At 49.9% G+C, this 19504-nt stretch overlaps 1 protein-coding gene across 1 annotated transcript in view; it reads left to right on the forward strand.

The window, feature by feature from the left end:
• LOC119956996 (adenylate kinase isoenzyme 5-like) overlaps nt 1-19504 on the forward strand; it is a 38010-nt gene that overhangs the window by 14131 nt on the left and 4375 nt on the right. Inside the window, exons 2-6 of the mRNA XM_038784580.1 lie at nt 4768-4954; nt 6667-6834; nt 8530-8702; nt 15159-15272; nt 18011-18199. Of these exons, the coding sequence (XP_038640508.1) occupies nt 4771-4954; nt 6667-6834; nt 8530-8702; nt 15159-15272; nt 18011-18199 (828 nt within the window). The 5' untranslated portion in view covers nt 4768-4770. The remainder of the gene's footprint in view (nt 1-4767; nt 4955-6666; nt 6835-8529; nt 8703-15158; nt 15273-18010; nt 18200-19504) is intronic.

A 19504-nucleotide genomic window follows, 5' to 3' on the forward strand; every position in this document is an offset into this window, starting at 1 on the left:
GGGTTGAGCTGGGGGATTGGGAGTTGGGATGAGCTGGGAGATTGGGATGAGCTGGCGGATTAAGAGTTGGGATGAGCTGGGGGATTGGGAGTTGGGATCAGCTGGCGGATTGGGAGTTGGGATGAGCTGGCGGATTAAGAGTTGGGTTGAGCCAGGCTGTGAGGATTCAAGTCCAAAACTACAACCTTCCGCAGGGATGGCCAGATTTTGTGTACAAACCTGTTTTGATTGGAAAGCCAGCAACCACGGTCCGGATTCTCACTTCCTGACTCTAAGTGCTGACGCCAACGGAGAATCCGTGGACTTTCACGTCAGAAAAATTGGCGCCTCACCTGTACTGATTCCACTACAGGTGAGGGGCTAGCACAGGCGCAGTGTGGAACACCATCGAAACTCACGGAAAACGGTGCGGGAATCACCGGGAGCGTGATAGACACTCACAGGGCTGACAGGCTGCAGCTGCAATTAAACAATACCCCCCCCCCCCCCCCCCACAGCCCACATCCTGGCCACCCCCCCCCCCTACTCCCCCGGCCCTGTCCGAAGCCCCTCCCGGCCAGTGGCACGGCTGTCGGTGAAGTATGGCAGTGCTGGTCACTGTCCGTACGCCCTCTCCCTCCCTCTCTCCCTCTCTCTCTCTCTCAGTAGACACGCCAGGTTCACAATTAGTGAGAATGCACGTGGACCGCGCCATCGGGAACTCGGCCTATCGAAGGCGGAGCATTGCGGGAGGGCCCACTAATGATATGGGTACGGTGTTTCAGTTACACGTGGCCGTCGCATTGACGCCGTTTTCGGAGAGGCGGAGCATCGCGATTCGGCATCAAACCGGATCCTGCCGCGATTCCGGCGTCGGGAGTTATTCTCCGCCCGATTGCACCCCCCCCGATTTCGGAGTCGGCCAACGGGGTATCCCACCCCCGGTACCTGATTCAGTATCAGAGCAAAAACTGCTTCACTTTCCCACAGCTACTCTGTCTATAGCATGGTGCAGATCCAATAATATCTGTTTATATATGACTCGAGTTATATGAAATGAAATGAAATGAAAATCGCTTATTGTCACGAGTAGGCTTCAATGAAGTTACTGTGAAAAGCCCCTAGTCGCCACATTCCGGCGCCTGTCCAGGTAGGCATGGTACATATTCCATATGACATCTGGAATTCGCTACCACAGAAAGTAGTTGAGGCCAAAGTGTGTAATTTCAAGAAGGAATAAGATACAGCTCTCGGGGCTGAATAGATCAAGGGATATGTGGAGGGAGGTGGGGATTGAACTCAATCATAATGAATAGTAGAGCAGGCTCAAAGGGCTGAATGGCCTCCTCCTACTTCTATTTTCTGATTCTCTGTCTGTGATCAGGTCTTTCAGCATTGAGTGAAATGGTAGATTGTCACAGTGAAGGATTTGAAGCCAGTTTGCCAGGACTCGTGCCTACCTCTGACCAGCTATATAGGACCCCGGTCTGTTCCTAACAGCCAATGGGTTTATTGTTGAAGATGTGCTGAGGTGTGGAAAGGGCAGCGTCCCAGAATCCCAGTCACTCCACTGGCTATCACTCTCTCACAGGGTGTCATAGCAACAAGTCGACACCAACTCATCACCAGCACTGAGCTCAGTGACTAGAGCAGGGCTCCGGAGATACACATTCATTAACTGGTGAGGACCCTGGCTGATGTGAGAAAGGGCCGTGACTCTTGAGTCAGTTTCCAACCCTGCTCTGAACAATCCAGAGTCCAGTAATTGGCTGCCACTGAATCACTCCTGACCGCAAAACACTTCCCTGGGATTTATCCAAAGAGTTATTGGAGTGGTGACAGTTTCAGTGTTGCTCAGGAGTGTGTTATTTGTGAAGGGGTAATTATTGGTGATGGTGAGGGCGGCAGTGCCCAGGCACACAGCAGTAATTACAGCTCTCATTACGGTAAAAGCCTTTCCTGAGCTCAGAGGAGCTGATATTGCTTGCTAATGGTTCAGCTGGGGGTTAACAGCCAGCGATCCTGCTCAATTTCTAAAGCTGTTCTGCTGATATCGTCATTGTGGGTGTGGGCAGGGGGTGTGGGGGGGGGGGGGGGGGGGGGGGGGGGGGGGGGGTGGGGGGGGGATCACATTCACAACAACAACTGACATTTATACAGAACCTTATACAGCCAACCCGGCCTCCGACATGGTCAGTGCTGATCTCAGGATTCAACTCCACTCCCTCACACACTCCTCACATCCCCCTAATCCTGGAGTACCATAAATACCATAGAGACCTCCTCCTTGGAAAGGTTGCAGGGGATGGAGGGGGTTACAGAGATAGGGAGGGGTGTAGAGGCTGGAGGAAGATACAGAGATAGGGAGGGTTGTCGGGGCTGGAGGGGGTTACAGAGATAGGGAGGGATGAAGGGACTGGAGGTGGTTACAGAGATAGGGAGGGGTGTAGGGGCTGTAGGAGGTACAGAGATAGGGAGGGTTGTAGGGGCTGGAGGAGGTTACAGAGATAGGGAGGGTTGTAGGGGCTGGAGGTGGTTACAGAGATAGGGAGGGTTGTAGGGGCTGGAGGAGGTTACAGAGATAGGGAGGGCTGTAGGGGCTGGAGGAGGTTACACAGATAGGGAGGGGTGTAGGGGCTGGGGGAGGTTACAGAAATAGGGAGGGTTGTAGGGACTGGAGGTGGTTACAGAGATTGAGAGGGTTGTAGGGGCTGGAGGTCGTTACAGAGATATAGAGGGTTGTGGGGGTCTGTGAGTAAGGAGGGGTGGGGGTCTGTGAGTAAGGGGAGGTGGGGGTCTGTGAATAAGGGGGGTGGGGGTCTGTGAGTAAGATGGGGTGGGGGTCTGTGAGTAAGGGGCTGGGTGTCTGTGAGTAAGAGGGTGGGGGTCTGTGAGTAAGGGGAGGGGGGGTCTGTGAGTAAGGGGGGTGGGGGTCTGTGAGTAAGGGGGGTGGGGGTCTGTGAGTAAGGAGGGGTGGGGGTCTGTGAGTAAGGAGGGGTGGGGGTCTGTGAGTAAGGAGGGGTGGGGGTCTGTGATTTTGGGGGGGTCTGTGAGTAAGGGGAGGTGGGGGTCTGTGAGTAAGGGGAGGTGGGGGTCTGTGAGTAAGGGGGGTGGGGGTCTGTGGAGGAAGGGGGGTGGGGGTCTGTGAGTAAGGGGGGTGGGGGTCTGTGAGTAAGGAGGCGTGGGGTCTGTGAGTAAGGAGGGGTGGGGGTCTGTGATTTTGGGGGGTCTGTGAGTAAGGGGAGGTGGGGGTCTGTGAGTAAGGTAGGGGTCTGTGATTTGGCGGGGGGGGGGGGGGGTGGGTGGGCTGTGGGTCAACATTCCATGTGTTTAATCAGCCTGTGCTCACACTGACTGGCTGCCTGTGCTGGGAGGTCACCGCCCCCCTGAATTCACAATAATGTCTGTCCTTAATCTTCAACATACATCAATCATCCTCTAAACAACAAATGATTGCCTTTATCTAAAGCTCAGATAGCACTCTCTCCAAAATATTCCATTAACCACTTGTCCATCTCCTGTAACGTTTAACACAATGATGTCATTTGACTTTCGTCGCCCAATGGGTAAAGTGTAGCTTTCAGGTGAAGTGGATGTGGGGGAGTAGCTGTTACCCAATCCCCAGTTAACACCAGACATTTGCTTCTGTTTTTGAATAATGTCATTCAGAATCAGAATAGCAAAACCTGCAGCAAGTTGGAAAAAAACAAGCAGAGCCATTGAAGCCCACATTACTGGGAGGAAGGAAGCTGAGAAACAACAGCACCACCGTCCAGCAGGAGGCTGTCATTACAGCGTGACATGTTTACATAGACAGTTCTCATTGTAAATATCGGAATTTATAATGGAAAAGACTTGGCAGGATACGCCAGAGGTGAAGGTTCTCATGGGGTCAGAGGTGAAGATTCGTGAGGGGTCGAAGGTGAAGATTTCCAGGGCACAGATGTGAAGGGTATTTTAAATGATAAACTCTATACACAAAGAGCTCCACCCTGAGTATTTCTTCCATTCTGATTGACAACTGTCTTGAAGGGGTTGAGTTGACTCCCGTTGATGATGCTCACAGGGGAAGTGACACAAACAATTAAAAATACCTTTCATTTAAAACTGTCACTTTAAGGAATGAAATCATTTTAAATATGACCTTTTAACAAGTGCTCCTGTGCTATATAGAAACATAGAAAATAGAAGCAGGAGGAGGCCATTCTGCCCTTCCAGCCTGCTCCCCCATTCATTATGATCATGGCTGATCATCAAGTTCAATACCGTGATCCCATCTTCCTCTCCGTACCCCTTGATTCCTTTAGCCCCAAGAGCTATATCTAATCCCTTCCTGAAATTACACAGCGCTTTGGCCTCAACTACTTTCTGTGGTGCTGAATTCCACAGATTCACCGCTCTCTGGGTGAAGAGATTTCTCCTCACCTCCGTCCCAAAGGTTTACCCCTTATCCTCAAACTATGGCCTCTAGTTCTGGACTCCCCCACCATCAGGAACATTCTTTCTGAATCTACCCTGTCTAATCCTGTTAGAATTTTGTAAGTTTCTATGAGATCCCCTCTCACTCTTCTAAACTCCAATGAATATAATCCTAACCAATTTAGTCTCTCCTCATATGTCAGTCCCACCATCCCAGGAATCAGCCTGGTAAACCTTCGCTGCACTCCCTCCATAGCAAGAACATTATTCCTCAGGTAAGGACACCCAAACTGCCCACAATACTCCAGGTGTGGCCTCACCAATGCCCTGAACAATGATCCCTCTGCTTACTGTCTGATTCTTTTACAGAGTATGTTGACAGCTCTCATGTATCACCAGCCTGAGGAGCCCCTGGATTACCTGGAGAATTGTCTGAAGAAAGTGCGAGAGATCGGGGGTCTGGAGAAAGTGCGGTGGGACACGTTCATCCTTCAGGAGAGGCGGGCATTGCCACCAGTTGGTGGAAGCCAGGGGAGGAGAGCGGTCTATCGGAGCGGTAACTTGCTGATCTCATCTCTTCACACTCTTTACATCGGGTCTGTTTTTAAAAAAAATTAATTGGTGCAGTTTAAGAAGCTTGCCGCCTGTTTTCGAGTCCCCTTTAATCGGAAGGTCAGTCAATCTGCATACTTCCCGAGAACGGTGAAGAATGTTCTGGATTGTTCCGTCTGGTGATCCAGCTGAGAGTCTGATGTAATCTCTTGAATGTATTTCACTTGACGACGACCAGCTCCATAGAAATTTCCAGTCCAATTTCTCTCACCCTTTGGCTTGCTGGCGAGGTTTTTGCTTTTGTTATTTGAGTGATGTTGGGGGGTGGAGGCGCCGACCCTCAATGACGTGGTGTGGGTCAGCAGAAATCCGAGTTTCTATCCTCAGCCAAGCTGTTCTGAGCTGGGGCAGTCAGCGGGATGTTTGGGAGGAGAGTGAAGAGAAACAACACAAGTTCTCCACTCCTGCTATGGGCCTGTGCAAAAGGAGTGCGTCTCTGCTGGATCAGAAAATGGTGGCGCAGTGATGCCCCTATAGTCAAATAGGGGCTGGTTTAGCACACTGGGCTAAATCGCTGGCTTTTAAAGCAGACCAGGCCAGCAGCACGGTTCGATTCCCGTACCAGCCTCCCCGGACAGGCGTCGGAATGTGGCGACTAGGGGCTTTTCACAGTAACTTCATTGAAGCCTACTCGTGACAATAAGCGATTTTCATTTTTCAAATAGCCAGCTGAGGAATCTGTGAGCAGAACCCCATAGAGTCCAAAGACTGTGAAAGGCAATTTTAAAATTCTTAACACCTTGTTATTCTGAATTTGTACGTTAATGGCAGTATTTCTGTTAATTTGTTGGTACATTTTGCTTCAGTATAAATCTATCTCTGAAAATAAATCAGATTCGCCATTTTGCCTGAACTATATGGTCAGATAGTTTTTCTAAGAGATTGTGATGGGTATATAGTCTGGGGTTCATTTGATGTCCAGTACATCAGCAGTAAATAAAAGGATCCTACTGCCTCACGGCGCTGAGGTCCCAGGTTCGATCCCGGCTCTGGGTCACTGTCCGTGTGGAGTTTGCACATTCTCCCCGTGTCTGCGTGGGGTCTCACCCCCACAACCCAAAGATGTGCCGGGTAGGTGGATTGGCCACGCTAAATTGCCCCTTAATTGGAAAAAATGAATTGGGTACTCTAAATTTATTTTTTTTAAATATAGTGGAACCTAGTTAGGTCTCAGCTGGTACCCTGCTCACTGCATTCAGTCGCAAGGTTTGTGTGGTAGGAGACATGTGGGAATTGTGAGCTTTCATAAACGTGGAGGAGAGAATTGGGAGAAGAGTCTGAATCGTGACAGTAGCTGGGGGAGAGAGAGGAAGTGTGAAAATGCCACGTATTGGCTGAATTGTTAAAGTGAAGCTGAGTTAAGTAATGCAGAATAACATTAAGAATAAAAGCTTAGAGTTTGGGCAATGCTGTGGTTTTAAATTGCATCTTAGTGATGATATGTGGGCGTACAGCACAAAGTAAATCTATTCATTTCCTGGCAGTGTGGAGACTTCCAAAGCGCCTGATTGGCACATCCCTGCTTTTTTATACTGAGAGGGAATCCGTGAGGCTTAAGCAAGGTCTCAATACATTGCGGCTCAGGCATTCATTTCTACTCACTGTTAACTGTGATACCTCTGTGTTTTGCCCCCCCCCCCAACACCTCCCCGCCAGCCCTGTCAGAGAGTCACAACCTCAGTCATTGCAGATATGACCGGCTCCCTCCAATTCATCAATTCTCTATTGAGAGCGACACAGACCTGTCAGAAACAGATGAGCTCATCGAGGAGTACGTGGTGTTTGACCCATCGAAACCAAGGCCGAGGATTATCCTGGTCATCGGTAAGGTCACTGCGGAGTTGGTTGGGGCGCGGCGGGGGGGGGGGGGGGGGGGGGGGCAATCTCCACCAGTCCATACAGTCTGTTTACAGGTGCAACAGGTGATTAAGAAGGCAAATGGAATTTTGTCCTTCATTGCTAGAGGGATGGAGTTTAAGACTGGGGAGGTTATGCTGCAATTGTATAAGTTGTTAGTGAGGCCACACCTGGAGTATTGTGTTCAGTTTTGGTCTCCTTACTGGAGAAAGGGCGTACTGGCGCTGGAGGGTGTGCAGAGGAGATTCACTAGGTTAATCCCAGAGCTGAAGGGGTTGGATTATGAGGAGAGGTTGAGTAGACTGGGACTGCACTCGTTGGAATTTAGAAGGATGATGGGGGATTTTATAGAAACATATAATATTGTGAAGGGAATAGATAGGGTAGATGTGGGAAGGTTGTTTCCACTGGCGGGTGAAAGCAGAACTTGGGGGCATAGCCTCAAAATAAGGGGAAGTAGATTTAGGACTGAGTTTAGGAGGAACTTCTTCACCCAAAGGGTTGTGAATCTATGGAATTCCTTGCCCAGTGAAGCAGTTGAGGCTCCTTCATTAAAAGTTTTAAAGATAAAGATAGATCGTTTTTGAAGAATAAAGGGATTAAGGGTTATGGTGTTCGGGCCGGAAAGTGGAGCTGAGTCCACAAAAGATCAGCCATGATCTCATTGAATGGCGGAGCAGGCTCGAGGGGCCAGATGGCCTACTCCTGCTCCTAGTTCTTATGTTCTTATCCTCGCATCCAGGATTGGTTAACTTATATCAACCTCCTCCCCCCTCTCCCCATTAGAAGGTGCTGGAGACAAATCCACCCCAGGGAGTTGAGCACATGACTTAGAGCAGCACCGAGGGAGTGTCACTGAGTCGGTGGTGCTATCTTTTGAATGAGATGTCAGATCGAATCTGCCTCTCGGTTGGATGCGAAAGATTCCCTGCCCCGATTTGAAAGCAGAGCAGCAGAATTCTCCCCCAGTTCTTTGGCCAATCACTAAATCAGATTCTCCGGTCATTTATCACATTGCTGTGTGTGGGGTCTTGCTGTGCACGCATTGGCTGCTGCGTCCCCTGCATCACAACAGTGACGACACGCCACTATCACGCCATTGGTTATAAAGTATGACGGGATTAACTTTTAGCCTTGCCAAGCCCCTCGGCCAATCCAAAGCGAGACAGTTTGGGGTTCAGTGGATCTGATTGGAAATCAATCCCATTCCCACGGATTTCCAAGTCAGGGCGGTGAGTGACTTGGAGGGGAATCTCCAGGTGGTGGGGTTCCCAGGTATCTGCTGCTCCTGTCCTTCTAGATGGTAGTGGCTGTGGGTTTGGAAGGTGCTGCCTAAGGAGCCTTGGTGAGTTACTGCAGTGCATCTTGTCGATGGTACACACGGCTGCCACTGTGCGTCAGTGATGGAGGGTTTGAATATTTTTTGAGGTAAATGGGGTGCCGATCAAGCAGGGTTGCTTTCTCCTGATTGTTTCCAATCTGTACAACACCAGTAAGTTAAACTGATGGGGGCTCCTGGAGAAGGCGGTGATATGTGACCGACGCGTTTACCTCAGTGTGCCCTGCATCGTAATATTTGTATTTTTTGCACTCCCTCCCTCCCTCCCTCCCTCCCTCCCTCCCTCCCTCCCTCCCTCCCTCCCTCATTCTCTCCCTTTGAAGGAGGGCCAGCTAGTGGCAAAGGAACCCAAAGCATGAAAATAGCCAAGCATTACGGATTCAACCACATATCAGTGGGGGAGCTGCTGCGAGAGAAGATGCTTCACAACGCCAGCAACAACCGCAAATGGGGCTTGATAGCAAAGATCATCACCAATGGAGAGCTAGCGCCCCAGGTAACGGAGTCAGTGGCCTCACATTGCGCCAATTCGTCAGGTACAGCGCGCTTCCTTGGCTCGCCGAATGACACTGCATTCAGATAGCGCCGCTGTAATCGCACCTTCTCAGCAAATATTACATTAAATTTGACACGGGGCTCGACACAGGGTCAGAGGTAACCAGAGGCATTGTCTCAGAAGTTGGTTTAAAATAACATCATAGGTCGGGGGTGGGGGTGGTGGGGGTGGGTGGGTGGGGGGGGGGGGGGGGGGGGGGGGGGATGGGGGGGCGGCAGGGAGGGATTCACGGTTTTCACAGAAGCTGGAATCAGAAATGCTGGAGGCCAGAATAAGAGTGTAGAGTTCTTGGAGTGTCACAAGGCTGCAGGAGATTACCGAGACGGGGAGGGACGCGCTCTGAAAACAACAAAGAGAATTTTTAAATCGAGGCGTAGCCAGAGGAATCCAGTGGAGGCCGGCGGGCACAGGCCGTGAGGGGACGGTTTCAGACATTGGACAGACTTCCTCGTCCTGTTTCACCTCTGCCCCTCGGGGAACTTTCTAACCTTGATGGGACCATAGAATTCCTGCAGTGCAGGAGGAGGCCTTTTGGCCCATCAAGTCTGCACTGACCCGGGGGGCAGCGCAGTGGTTAGCACTGCTGCCTCACGGCGCCGAGGATCAGGGTTCGATCCCGGCTCTGGGTCACCGTCCGTGTGCAGTTCGCACATTCTCCCCGTGTCTGCGTGGGTCTCACCCCCACAACCCAACAACAATGTGCAGGTTAGGTGGATTGGCCAGGCTAAATTGCCCCTTAATTGGAAAAAGAAATTGGATACTCTAAATTTATTTTAAAATGTCTACACTGATCCTCCGAAAGAGTACTCTACCTCGGCCCTATCCCATAACCCCATAACCCCTCCTAACCTATGGACACTAAGGGCAATTTAGCATGGCCAATCCACCTAACCTGCACATCTTTGGAGGACTGTGGGAGGAAACCTTGGCACCCGGAGGAAACCCGCGGACACACGGGGAGAACGTGCAGACTCCACACAGACAGTGACCCAAGCAGGGAATCGAACCCAGGACCTGGAGCTGTGAAGCAACAGTGCTAACCACTGCGCCACCCCATGACCAATAGGAGCTCCAGTATTGGATCTCAATGATTCTGGGATCGAGGGAGTCAGATCACTTACAAGAGACATCTCTGGGTAAGTGTGAGGCAGGGAGAGACAAGGAGCAGATAGGAATGTGATGCTTATGTGATTAAACAGCCAGCCAATACATTCATTGGATAATGTAACTCAGCAAAGATTCAGAACACACATGAGAGGAGGTGCGATTCAGAGTTATTGTGTGTGTATGTGTGTGCGTGTGTATGGGAGTGAGTGTGTGTGTTTGTGTGTATGTGAGTGAGTTAGGGGGCAGCAGGGTAGCATGGTGGTTAGCATAAATGCTTCACAGCTCCAGGGTCCCAGGTTCGATTCCCGGCTGGGTCACTGTCTGTGTGGAGTCTGCACGTCCTCCCCCTGTGTGCGTGGGTTTCCTCCGGGTGCTCCGGTTTCCTCCCACAGTCCAAAGATGTGCGGGTTAGGTGGATTGGCCATGCTAAATTGCCCGTAGTGTCCTAATAAAAGTAAGGTTAAGGGGGGGTTGTTGGGTTACGGGTATAGGGTGGATACGTGGGTTTGAGTAGGGTGATCATGGCTCGGCACAACATTGAGGGCCGAAGGGCCTGTTCTGTGCTGTACTGTTCTATGTTCTATGTTCTATGTGTGTGTGTATGTGAGTGAGTGTGTGTGTGAGTGAGTGAGTGTATGTGTATGAGAGTGAGTGAGAGTGAGTGTGTGTGTGTATGAGAGTGAGTGAGTGTGTGTGTATGAGAGTGCGTGTGTGTGAGAGAGAGAGACAGAGAGAGAGAGAGTGAGTGTGAAAGAGAGAGAGTGAGTGTGTGTGTGAGAGAGAGAATGTATGAGTGAGTGAGTGTGTGAGAGAGAAACAGAGAGAGAGTGAGTGAGTGTGTGTGTATGAGAGTGTGTGAGAGACAGAATGTATGAGTGTGTGAGAGAGAGAGAGAGAGAGAGAGTGGGTGTGTGTATGTGAGTGAGTGAGTGTGTGAGAGAGAGAATGTATGAGTGTGTGTGTGAGAGAAAGAGAGAGAGAGTGAGTGTGTGTATGTGAGTGAGTGTGTGTGAGAGAGAGAATATATGAGTGAGTGAGTGTGTGTGAGAGAGAAACAGAGAGAGAGTGAGTGTGTGTGTATGAGAGTGAGTGTGTGTGTGTGTGTGTATGAGAGTGAGTGTGTGTGTGAGAGACAGAGAGAGAGAGAGAGTGAGAGTGTGTGTATGAGAGTGGGTGAGTGTGTGTGTATGAGAGTGAGTGTGTGTGTGAGAGAGAGAGAGAGAGAGTGTGTGGATGAGTGTGTGTGTATGAGAGTGTGTGTGTGTATGAGTGGGTGAGTGTGTGTGTATGAGAGTGTGTGTGTGTATGAGAGTGGGTGAGTGTGTGTGTATGAGAGAGTGTGTGTGTGTATGAGAGTGAGTGTGTGTATGAGAGTGGGTGAGTGTGTGTGTATGAGAGAGTGTGTGTGTGTATGAGAGTGAGTGTGTGTATGAGAGTGGGTGAGTGTGTGTGTATGAGAGAGTGTGTGTGTGTATGAGAGTGGGTGAGTGTGTGTGTATGAGAGAGTGAGTGTGTGTATGAGAGAGTGTGTGTGTATATGAGAGTGAGTGTGTGTGTATGAGAGTGAGTGAGTGTGTGTATGAAAGTGAGTGTGTGCGTGTATGAGAGTGAGTGTGTGTGAGTGAGTGTGTGTATGAGAGTGAGTGAGTGTGTGTATGAAAGTGAGTGTGTGTGTGTATGAGAGTGAGTGTGTGTATGAGTGTGAGTGAGTGTGTGTATGAGAGTGAGTGTGTGTATGAGAGTGAGTGAGTGTGTGTATGAGAGTGAGTGAGTGTGTGTATGAGAGTGAGTGTGTGTATGAGAGTGAGTGAGTGTGTGTATGAGAGTGAGTGAGTGTGTGTATGAGAGTGAGTGTGTGTGTGTGTATGAGAGTGAGTGTGTGTATGAGTGTGAGTGAGTGTGTGTATGAGAGTGAGTGAGTGTGTGTATGAGAGTGAGTGAGTGTGTGCATGAGAGTGAGTGAGTGTGTGCATGAGAGTGAGTGAGTGTGTGCATGAGAGTGAGTGAGTGTGTGTATGAGAGTGAGTGAGTGTGTGTATGAGAGTGAGTGAGTGTGTGTATGAGAGTGAGTGAGTGTGTGTGTATGAGAGTGAGTGAGTGTGTGTGTATGAGAGTGAGTGTGTGCATGAGAGTGAGTGTGTGTGTGTATGAGAGTGAGTGTGTGTTGTTGCCTTTTTTAATGAGTGCGATACGATCCCACCAGCGTCACCAATAATGTTGCCAATCGGCACCGGAGAGGCCAATAATGTTGCTCTTCCTGGGGTATCTACTTTAGTCTGACCGTTATTAATGAGGATATTGCTTTCAGAGTCGCCAGGATATTGATCAAAGACCGAACAACCAGTCAGTTAGTTCAAGTTCAATAATGGTTTATTTACACACAAGACTAACTCACACATGCAACATAAAAACACTACAAACTAAACTACACCTAACACTACAACAACCTGTACTTAACTTCAGGCACCCGGCTTTGGCAGAGGAACAAGGCCTTTGTTCGGATCTGGAGTGGCTGGGTCTGGAGAAGTAACTTCGGTCCTGCTGGGCTCATCCGCCTGTAGCGATCATTGATCTTGAACTTGCTTCTGGTTGTGGTGCTGCAGTTGGCTTCAGGTATAGGCCGTGCCGGTGTGCCAGGGCCAAAAGAGATCGAACACACGGCCGTGTCTCTCTTTATCCTTTGGGGGGGCGTTTCGCGTTTTTTGGGCCGTCCTTAGCTTTGGACCCAATAATTCGGCAGGCTTCGATTACTGCCTTCGATTTGAGCCAATAAAGGGGCGGGTGCCTTGATGGCTGGGTGTGTCCTGAGCGGTCATTAACCTTGGCTGTTTGGGCTTCCTGGGTGAAGGGAGTGGCACCGATGTATCTGGAATTGTATCTGATACCTGAGCACCAGTCCTTTGTCCTGGGGAAATGGGCCATTAGAATGTAAATCGGCCAGGGGGTTTCCATACTGTCTGGTTCTCTGTTAGCAAATATACATTCAGGCTCTAAATCTGCCTGAATCCTGTATTGGCCATATTTCCCTTGAGTCTTCGCAAGTGTCCACGTTTCCTTTGTAAGCAGCCATCCCAGATGGCTACAGTGTGAGAGTGAGTGTGTATGACAGTGAGCGTGTGAGAGGATGTGTGTGAGAGTGAGCGTGTGAGAGAATGTGTGTGAGAGTGTATGTGAGAGTGAGCGTGAGAGAATGTGTGTGTGAGAGTGAGCATGTGAGAGAATGTGAGAGTATGTGTGTGTGTGTGTGTGTGTGAGAGTGAGTGTGAGTGTGTGTGTGAGAGCGTGTTAGTGTGTGAGAGAGTGTGTATGAGAGTGAGCGTGTGAGAGGATGTGTGTGAGAGTGAGCGTGTGAGAGGATGTGTGTGAGAGTGAGTGTGTGAGAGAATGTGTGTGAGAGTGCCTGTGAGAGTGAGCGTGAGAGAATGTGTGTGTGAGAGTGAGCATGTGAGAGAATGTGTGTGTGTGTGTGTGTGTGTGTGTGTGTGTGAGTGTGTGTGTGTGACAGTGTGTGTGAGAGCATGTGAGTGTGTGAGAGTGTGTGTGAGCGTGTATGAGAGTGAGCATGTGAGAGTGAGTGTGTGTGTGTAAGAGTGTGTGAGAGCGTGTGTGTGTGAGTGTGTGTGAGTGTGTATTAGAGTGAGCATGTGAGAGAGTGTGTGTGAGTGTGTGTGAGACCATGTGAGAGTGTGTGTGTGTGTGTGAGAATATGTGTGTGAGTATGTGAGAGTGAGCGTGTATGTGAGAGGGTGAGTGTGTGTGAGAATGTGTGTGAGAGTGAGCGTCTGTGAGAGTGTGTGAGAATGAGTGTGTGAAATTGTGTGTGTGTGAGCATGTGTGAGAGTGAGTGTGTGTGAGATTATGTGTGTGAGATTGTGTGAGTGTGTGAAAGTGTGTGTGTGTGAGCGTGTGTGAGAGTGAGTGTGTGAGAGTGTGTGTGAGAGTGAGCGTGTGTGTGAGATTGTGTGTGTGTGTGTGTGTGTGAAATTGTGTGTGTCTGAGTGTGAGTGTGTGAGAGTGTGTGTGAAATTGTGTGAGTGTGAGTGTGTGTGAGATTGTGTTTCTGTGAGTGTGTGAAATTGTGTGTGTGTGAGCGTGTGTGAAAGTGAGTGTGTGAGAGTGAGCGCGTGTGTGTGTGTGAGATTGTGTGTGTGTGTGAAATTGTGTGTGTGAGATTGTGTGTGAGTGTGTGTGTGTGTGTGTGAGAGTGTGTGTGAAATTGTGTGTGTGAGATTGTGTGTGTGTGAGTGTGTGAGTGTGAGTGTGTGAGAGTGTGTGTGAGTATGTGTGAGATTGTGTGTGTGTGTGTGTGTGTGTGAGTGTGTGTGAAATAGTGTGAGTGTGAGTGTGTGTGAGATTGTGTGTGTGTGAGTATGTGTGAGAGTGTGTGTGAGAGTGAGCATGTGTTGTGTGTGTGAGTGTGTGTGTGTGAGAGTGTGTGTGAAATTGTGTGTGTGAGATTGTGTGTGTGTGTGTGAGTGTGTGTGAAATAGTGTGAGTGTGTGTGAGATTGTGTGTGTGTGAGTGTGTGTGAGAGTGTGTGAAATTGTGTGTGTGTGAGTGTGTGAGAAATTGTGTGAGTGTGAGTGTGTGTGTGAGATTGTGTGTGTGTGAGAGTGTGTGTGAAATTGTGTGTGTGTGAGTGTGAGTGTGTGTGAGATTGTGTGTGTGTGAATATGTGTGAGTGTGTGTGAGAGTGAGCGTGTGTGTGTGTGTGAGATTGTGTGTGTGTGTGAGTGTGAGTGTGTGTGAAATTGTGAGTGTGAGTGTGTGTGAGATTGTGTGTGTGTGTGTGAGTGTGTGTGAAATAGTGTGAGTGTGTGTGAGATTGTGTGTGTGTGTGAGAGTGTGTGAAATTGTGTGTGTGTGAGTGTGTGTGAGATTGTGTGTGTGTGAGAGTGTGTGTGAAATTGTGTGAGTGTGAGTGTGTGTGAGATTGTGTGTGTGTGAGAGTGTGTGTGAAATTGTGTGTGTGTGAGTGTGTGTGAGAGTGTGTGAAATTGTGTGTGTGTGAGTGTGAGTGTGTATGAGATTGTGTGTGTGTGTGTGAGAGTGTGTGTGAAATTGTGTGAGTGTGTGTGAGATTGTGTGCGTGTGAGATTGTGTGTGTGTGAGTGTGTGTGTGTGTGTGAGTGTGAGTGCTTCAACACCTGGCTGAATGTAAACTCCTGCCAGATGAACCTGTCCAGTGCGGTGAGCAGTGAGCTGAGCTGTGTCAGAAACACAGAACCGTGCAGCACCAATCCTGTCAGAGTTTCGAACATTCCTGATGTTTACCTTCCTCCACCTCAGGAAACAACCATCATGGAGATTAAGCAGCAGCTGATGCAGAATCCAGATTCACAGGGTTTTGTTATTGATGGTTTCCCACGTGAGGTTTCCCAGGCAATTTGCTTCGATGATCAGGTAATGACGTTACCCAGACAATCAGATTGAGACAATAAACCTCCATTTCTGTCACCCATCACAATCGGCACAAATCCCCAACACCTCCACACTGATCAGAGAGGGGTCACTGTGAACGATAGGAGAGTGAGAGCCAACAGAGACACAGCAAGATCTCACAGACAGCAATGCGAGAGGTCATTAAATCAGTTGTTAATGATGTGGCGGAAATACTGCTGCTTACGAATGCGCCATGAGAGTTTTTAAAGTGAATCAGAGGGCAGGCGGAACATCATCCAATAGCACTCCCTCAGTACTGACCCTCTGACAGTGCGGCACTCCCTCAGCACTGACCCTCTGACAGTGCGGCACTCCCTCAGTACTGACCCTCTGACAGTGCAGCACTCCCTCAGTACTGACCCTCTGACAGTGCAGCCCTCCCTCAGTACTGACCCTCTGACTGCAGCACTCCCTCAGTACTGACCCTCTGACAGTGCAGTGCTCCCTCAGTACTGACCCTCTGACAGTGCAGCACTCCCTCAGTACTGACCCTCTGACAGTGCGGCACTCCCAGTACGACCCGCCGGCACTCTCAGTACTGACCCTCTGACAGTGCAGCACTCCCTCAGTACTGACCCTCTGACAGTGCAGCACTCCCTCAGTACTGACCCTCTGACAGTGCAGGCACTCCCTCAGTACTGACCCTCTGACAGTGCGGCACTCCCTCAGCTACTGACCCTCTGACAGTGCGGCACTCCCTCAGTACTGACCCTCTGACAGTGCGGCACTCCCTCAGTACTGACCCTCTGACAGTGCGCACTCACTCAGTACTGACCCTCTGACAGTGCAGCACTCCCTCAGTACTGACCCTCTGACAGTGCAGCACTCCCTCAGTACTGACCCTCTGACAGTGCAGCACTCCCTCAGTACTGACACTCTGACAGTGCGGCACTGCCTCAGTACTGGACCCTCTGACAGTGCGGCAACTCCCTCAGTACTGACCCTCTGACAGGCAGCACTCCCTCAGTACTGACCCTCTGAAGTGCAGCACCCCTCAGTACTGACCCTCGACAGTGCAGCACTCCCTCAGTACTGACCCTCTGACAGTGCAGCACTCCCTCAGTACTGACCCTCTGACAGTGCGGCACTCCCTCAGTACTGACCTCTGACAGTGCAGCACTCCCTCAGTACCTGACCCTCTGACAGTGCAGCACTCCCTCAGTACTGACCCTCTGACAGTGCAGCGCTCCCTCAGTACTTGACCCTCGACAGTGCGGCACTCCCTCAGTACTGACCCCTCTGACAGTGCGACACTCCCCTCAGTACTGACCCTCCTGACAGTGCAGCACTCCCTCAGTACTGACCTCTGACAGTGCAGCACTCCCTCAGTACTGACTCTCTGACAGTGCAGCACCTCCTCAGTACTGACCTCTGACAGTGCAGCACTCCCTCAGTACGGACCCTCTGACAGTGCGCACTCCCTCAGTACTGACCCTCTGGCAGTGCAGCACTTCCTCAGTACTGACCCTCTGACAGTGCGGCACTCCCTCAGTACTGACCCTCTGACAGTGCAGCACTCCTCAGTACTGACCATCTGACAGTGCAGCACTCCCTCAGTACTGATCCTCTGACAGTGAGGCACTCCCTCAGTACTGACCCTCGACAGTGCAGCACTCCCTCCAGTACTGACCCTCTGACAGTGCGGCACTCCCTCAGTACTGACCCTCTAACAGTGCAGCACTCCCTCAGTACTGACCCTCTGACAGTGTGCACTCCCCTCAGTACTGACCCTCTGACAGTGCAGCACTCCTCAGTACTGGCCCCTCTGACAGTGCGCAGCACTCCCTCAGCACTGACTCTCTGACAGTGCAGCACTCCCTCAGCACTCGACCTCTGACAGTGTAGCACTACCACAGTACCGACCCTCTGACAGTGCGGCACTCCCTCAGTACTGACCTCTGACAGTGCGGCATTCCCTCAATACTGACCCTCTGACAGTGCGGCGCTCCCTCAGTACTGTCCCTCTGACAGTGCAGCATTCCTTCAGTACTGACCCTCAGTGCGGCACTCCTCAGTACTGACCCCTCTGGACAGTGCAGCACTCCCTCAGTACTGACCCTCTGACAGTGCGGCACTACCCTCAGTACTGACCCTCTGACAGTGCAGCACTCCCTCAGTACTGACCCTCTGACAGTGCGGCACTCCCCTCAGTACTGACCCACTGACAGTGTAGCACTCCCTCAGTACTGACCCACTTACAGTGTAGCACTGTCTCGGTACTATCTGGAAGCCATCACCTTGGGTTCAGGATTTAATCTAATCTAATGATCTCTTGCATAGTGTATAGCTGGTCTAGCTCAGTGGGCTAGACAGCTGGTTAGAATCCAGAACAAGGCCAGCAGCGCGGGTTCAATCCCGTACCAGCTGAGAATTCTGAATTCTCCCTCCCGTATACCTGAACAGGTGCCGGAATGTGGCGACTAGGGGCTTTTCACAGTAACTTCATTGCAGTGTTAATGTAAACCTACTTGTGACAATAAAGATTTATAAAAATAACAAGTCAGATTGTAATCAAATGTCACAGCTGATTGGTTACTGTTCGACCAATTAGTGCACAAAGAGCCAGAGCACAAATTTACAGGTTGGGAACTTTAGCAAATAAGTTCTGAGAAATACAGGTTTTAGTCAAAAAATTGCAATGAATATTTTTCAGAAACATATGAAGTATTGATGCTAATGTTTGGAGTTTGTGTCTTCAGATCTGTGTTCCGGACCTGGTGATATATCTGGCTTGTGCTAACGATCGGCTGAGAGAGAGATTGGAGAAACGGGCAGTGGAAGGACGACCTGATAATAACCCTAAAGCCATTCACAGGCGTCTGACCACCTTCAAACAGAACATTGTGCCCCTGGCCCAATATTATGAAGAGAAATGCCTCATCGTGACGGTGAGTTGTGGCCGCGTTATTGGAAATCACAAGGATTCAAGAGCACAGAAGGAGGCCATTCGGCCCATCGTCGCCATGCTAACTCTTTGATTGCACAATCCACTTAGTTCCACTCCCATGCTCCTCGTCAATACTCCTTCACATATTTATCCAATTCTCTTTCGAACGTTTCCACTGAATCTGCTTCCACCGCACTTTCAGACAGTGCCTCCTAGATCACAACGCGCTGTGTCAAAAATGTTTCCCCCCTCCCCCCTCAAGTTATTTTGCCAATATCTTAAATGATTTACTGAATACTACATTATTTGCAAAATGTCTGCCTTCTCCCTAACTGACTCCCAGCAGTCTCTCTTATCTGTGCTCAAGGTACCTAATCAATCATTGCCCATATCGCACAGGAAACGCCTCCTTATTTACTCTGTCAGAAACCGTCACCATTTCAAATACTTTAATTAAATCTCGCCATAATGAAATGAAATGAAAATAGCTTATTGTCACGGAGTAGGCTTCAATTAAGTTACTGTGAAAGCCCCTAGTCGCCACATTCCGGCGCCTGTCCAGGGAGGCTGGGTACGGGAATCGAACCGTGCTGCTGGCCTGCTTGATCTGCTTTAAAAGCCAACGATTTAGCCCAATGTGCTAAAATAGCCCCTGGTAAATTGCCCCTTATTTGGAAAAAAATGAATTGGGCACTCTAAATAGATTTTTTTTTTAAATTAGTGTCACAAGTAGGTTTACATTAACACTGCAATGATGTTACTGTGAAAAGCCCCTAGTCGCCACATTCCGGCGCCTGTTTGGGGAGGCTGGTACGGGAATTGAACCGTGCTGCTGGCCTGCTTGATCTGCTTTAAAAGCCAGCGATTTAGCTGAGTGAGCTAAACCAGCCCCTCACGTTACTAAACCAGTAACCCCCAGCTTCTCCACTATTTCCACATAATTAACATTTCTCTGTTCCCACCAACCCTCCAAATTGTAACTGGAGAGTGACAATGTTTTAAGAAACATTTTTAAAATTTAGAGCACCCAATTTTTTCTTTCCAATTAAGGGGCAATTTAGCGTGGCCAATCCACCTGGCCGGCACATCTTTGGGTTGTGGGGGTGAGACCCAGGCAGACACAGGGAGAATGTGCAAACTCCACTAAGGACAGTGACCGGTGGACCGGGATTCGAACCCTCGGTATGCTCGGTGCCGTGAGGTAGCAGTGCTAACCACTGCGCCGACTGCGCGGCATTGTTTACAATGCTGCTGAAGGAGCGAGTTACCATGTAGGTCCCTGCTGCTGGTTAACTGCCCACTCCTT

Source organism: Scyliorhinus canicula, chromosome 25 (assembly GCF_902713615.1).
Source record: "Scyliorhinus canicula chromosome 25, sScyCan1.1, whole genome shotgun sequence".
Classification (NCBI taxonomy): domain Eukaryota; kingdom Metazoa; phylum Chordata; class Chondrichthyes; order Carcharhiniformes; family Scyliorhinidae; genus Scyliorhinus; species Scyliorhinus canicula.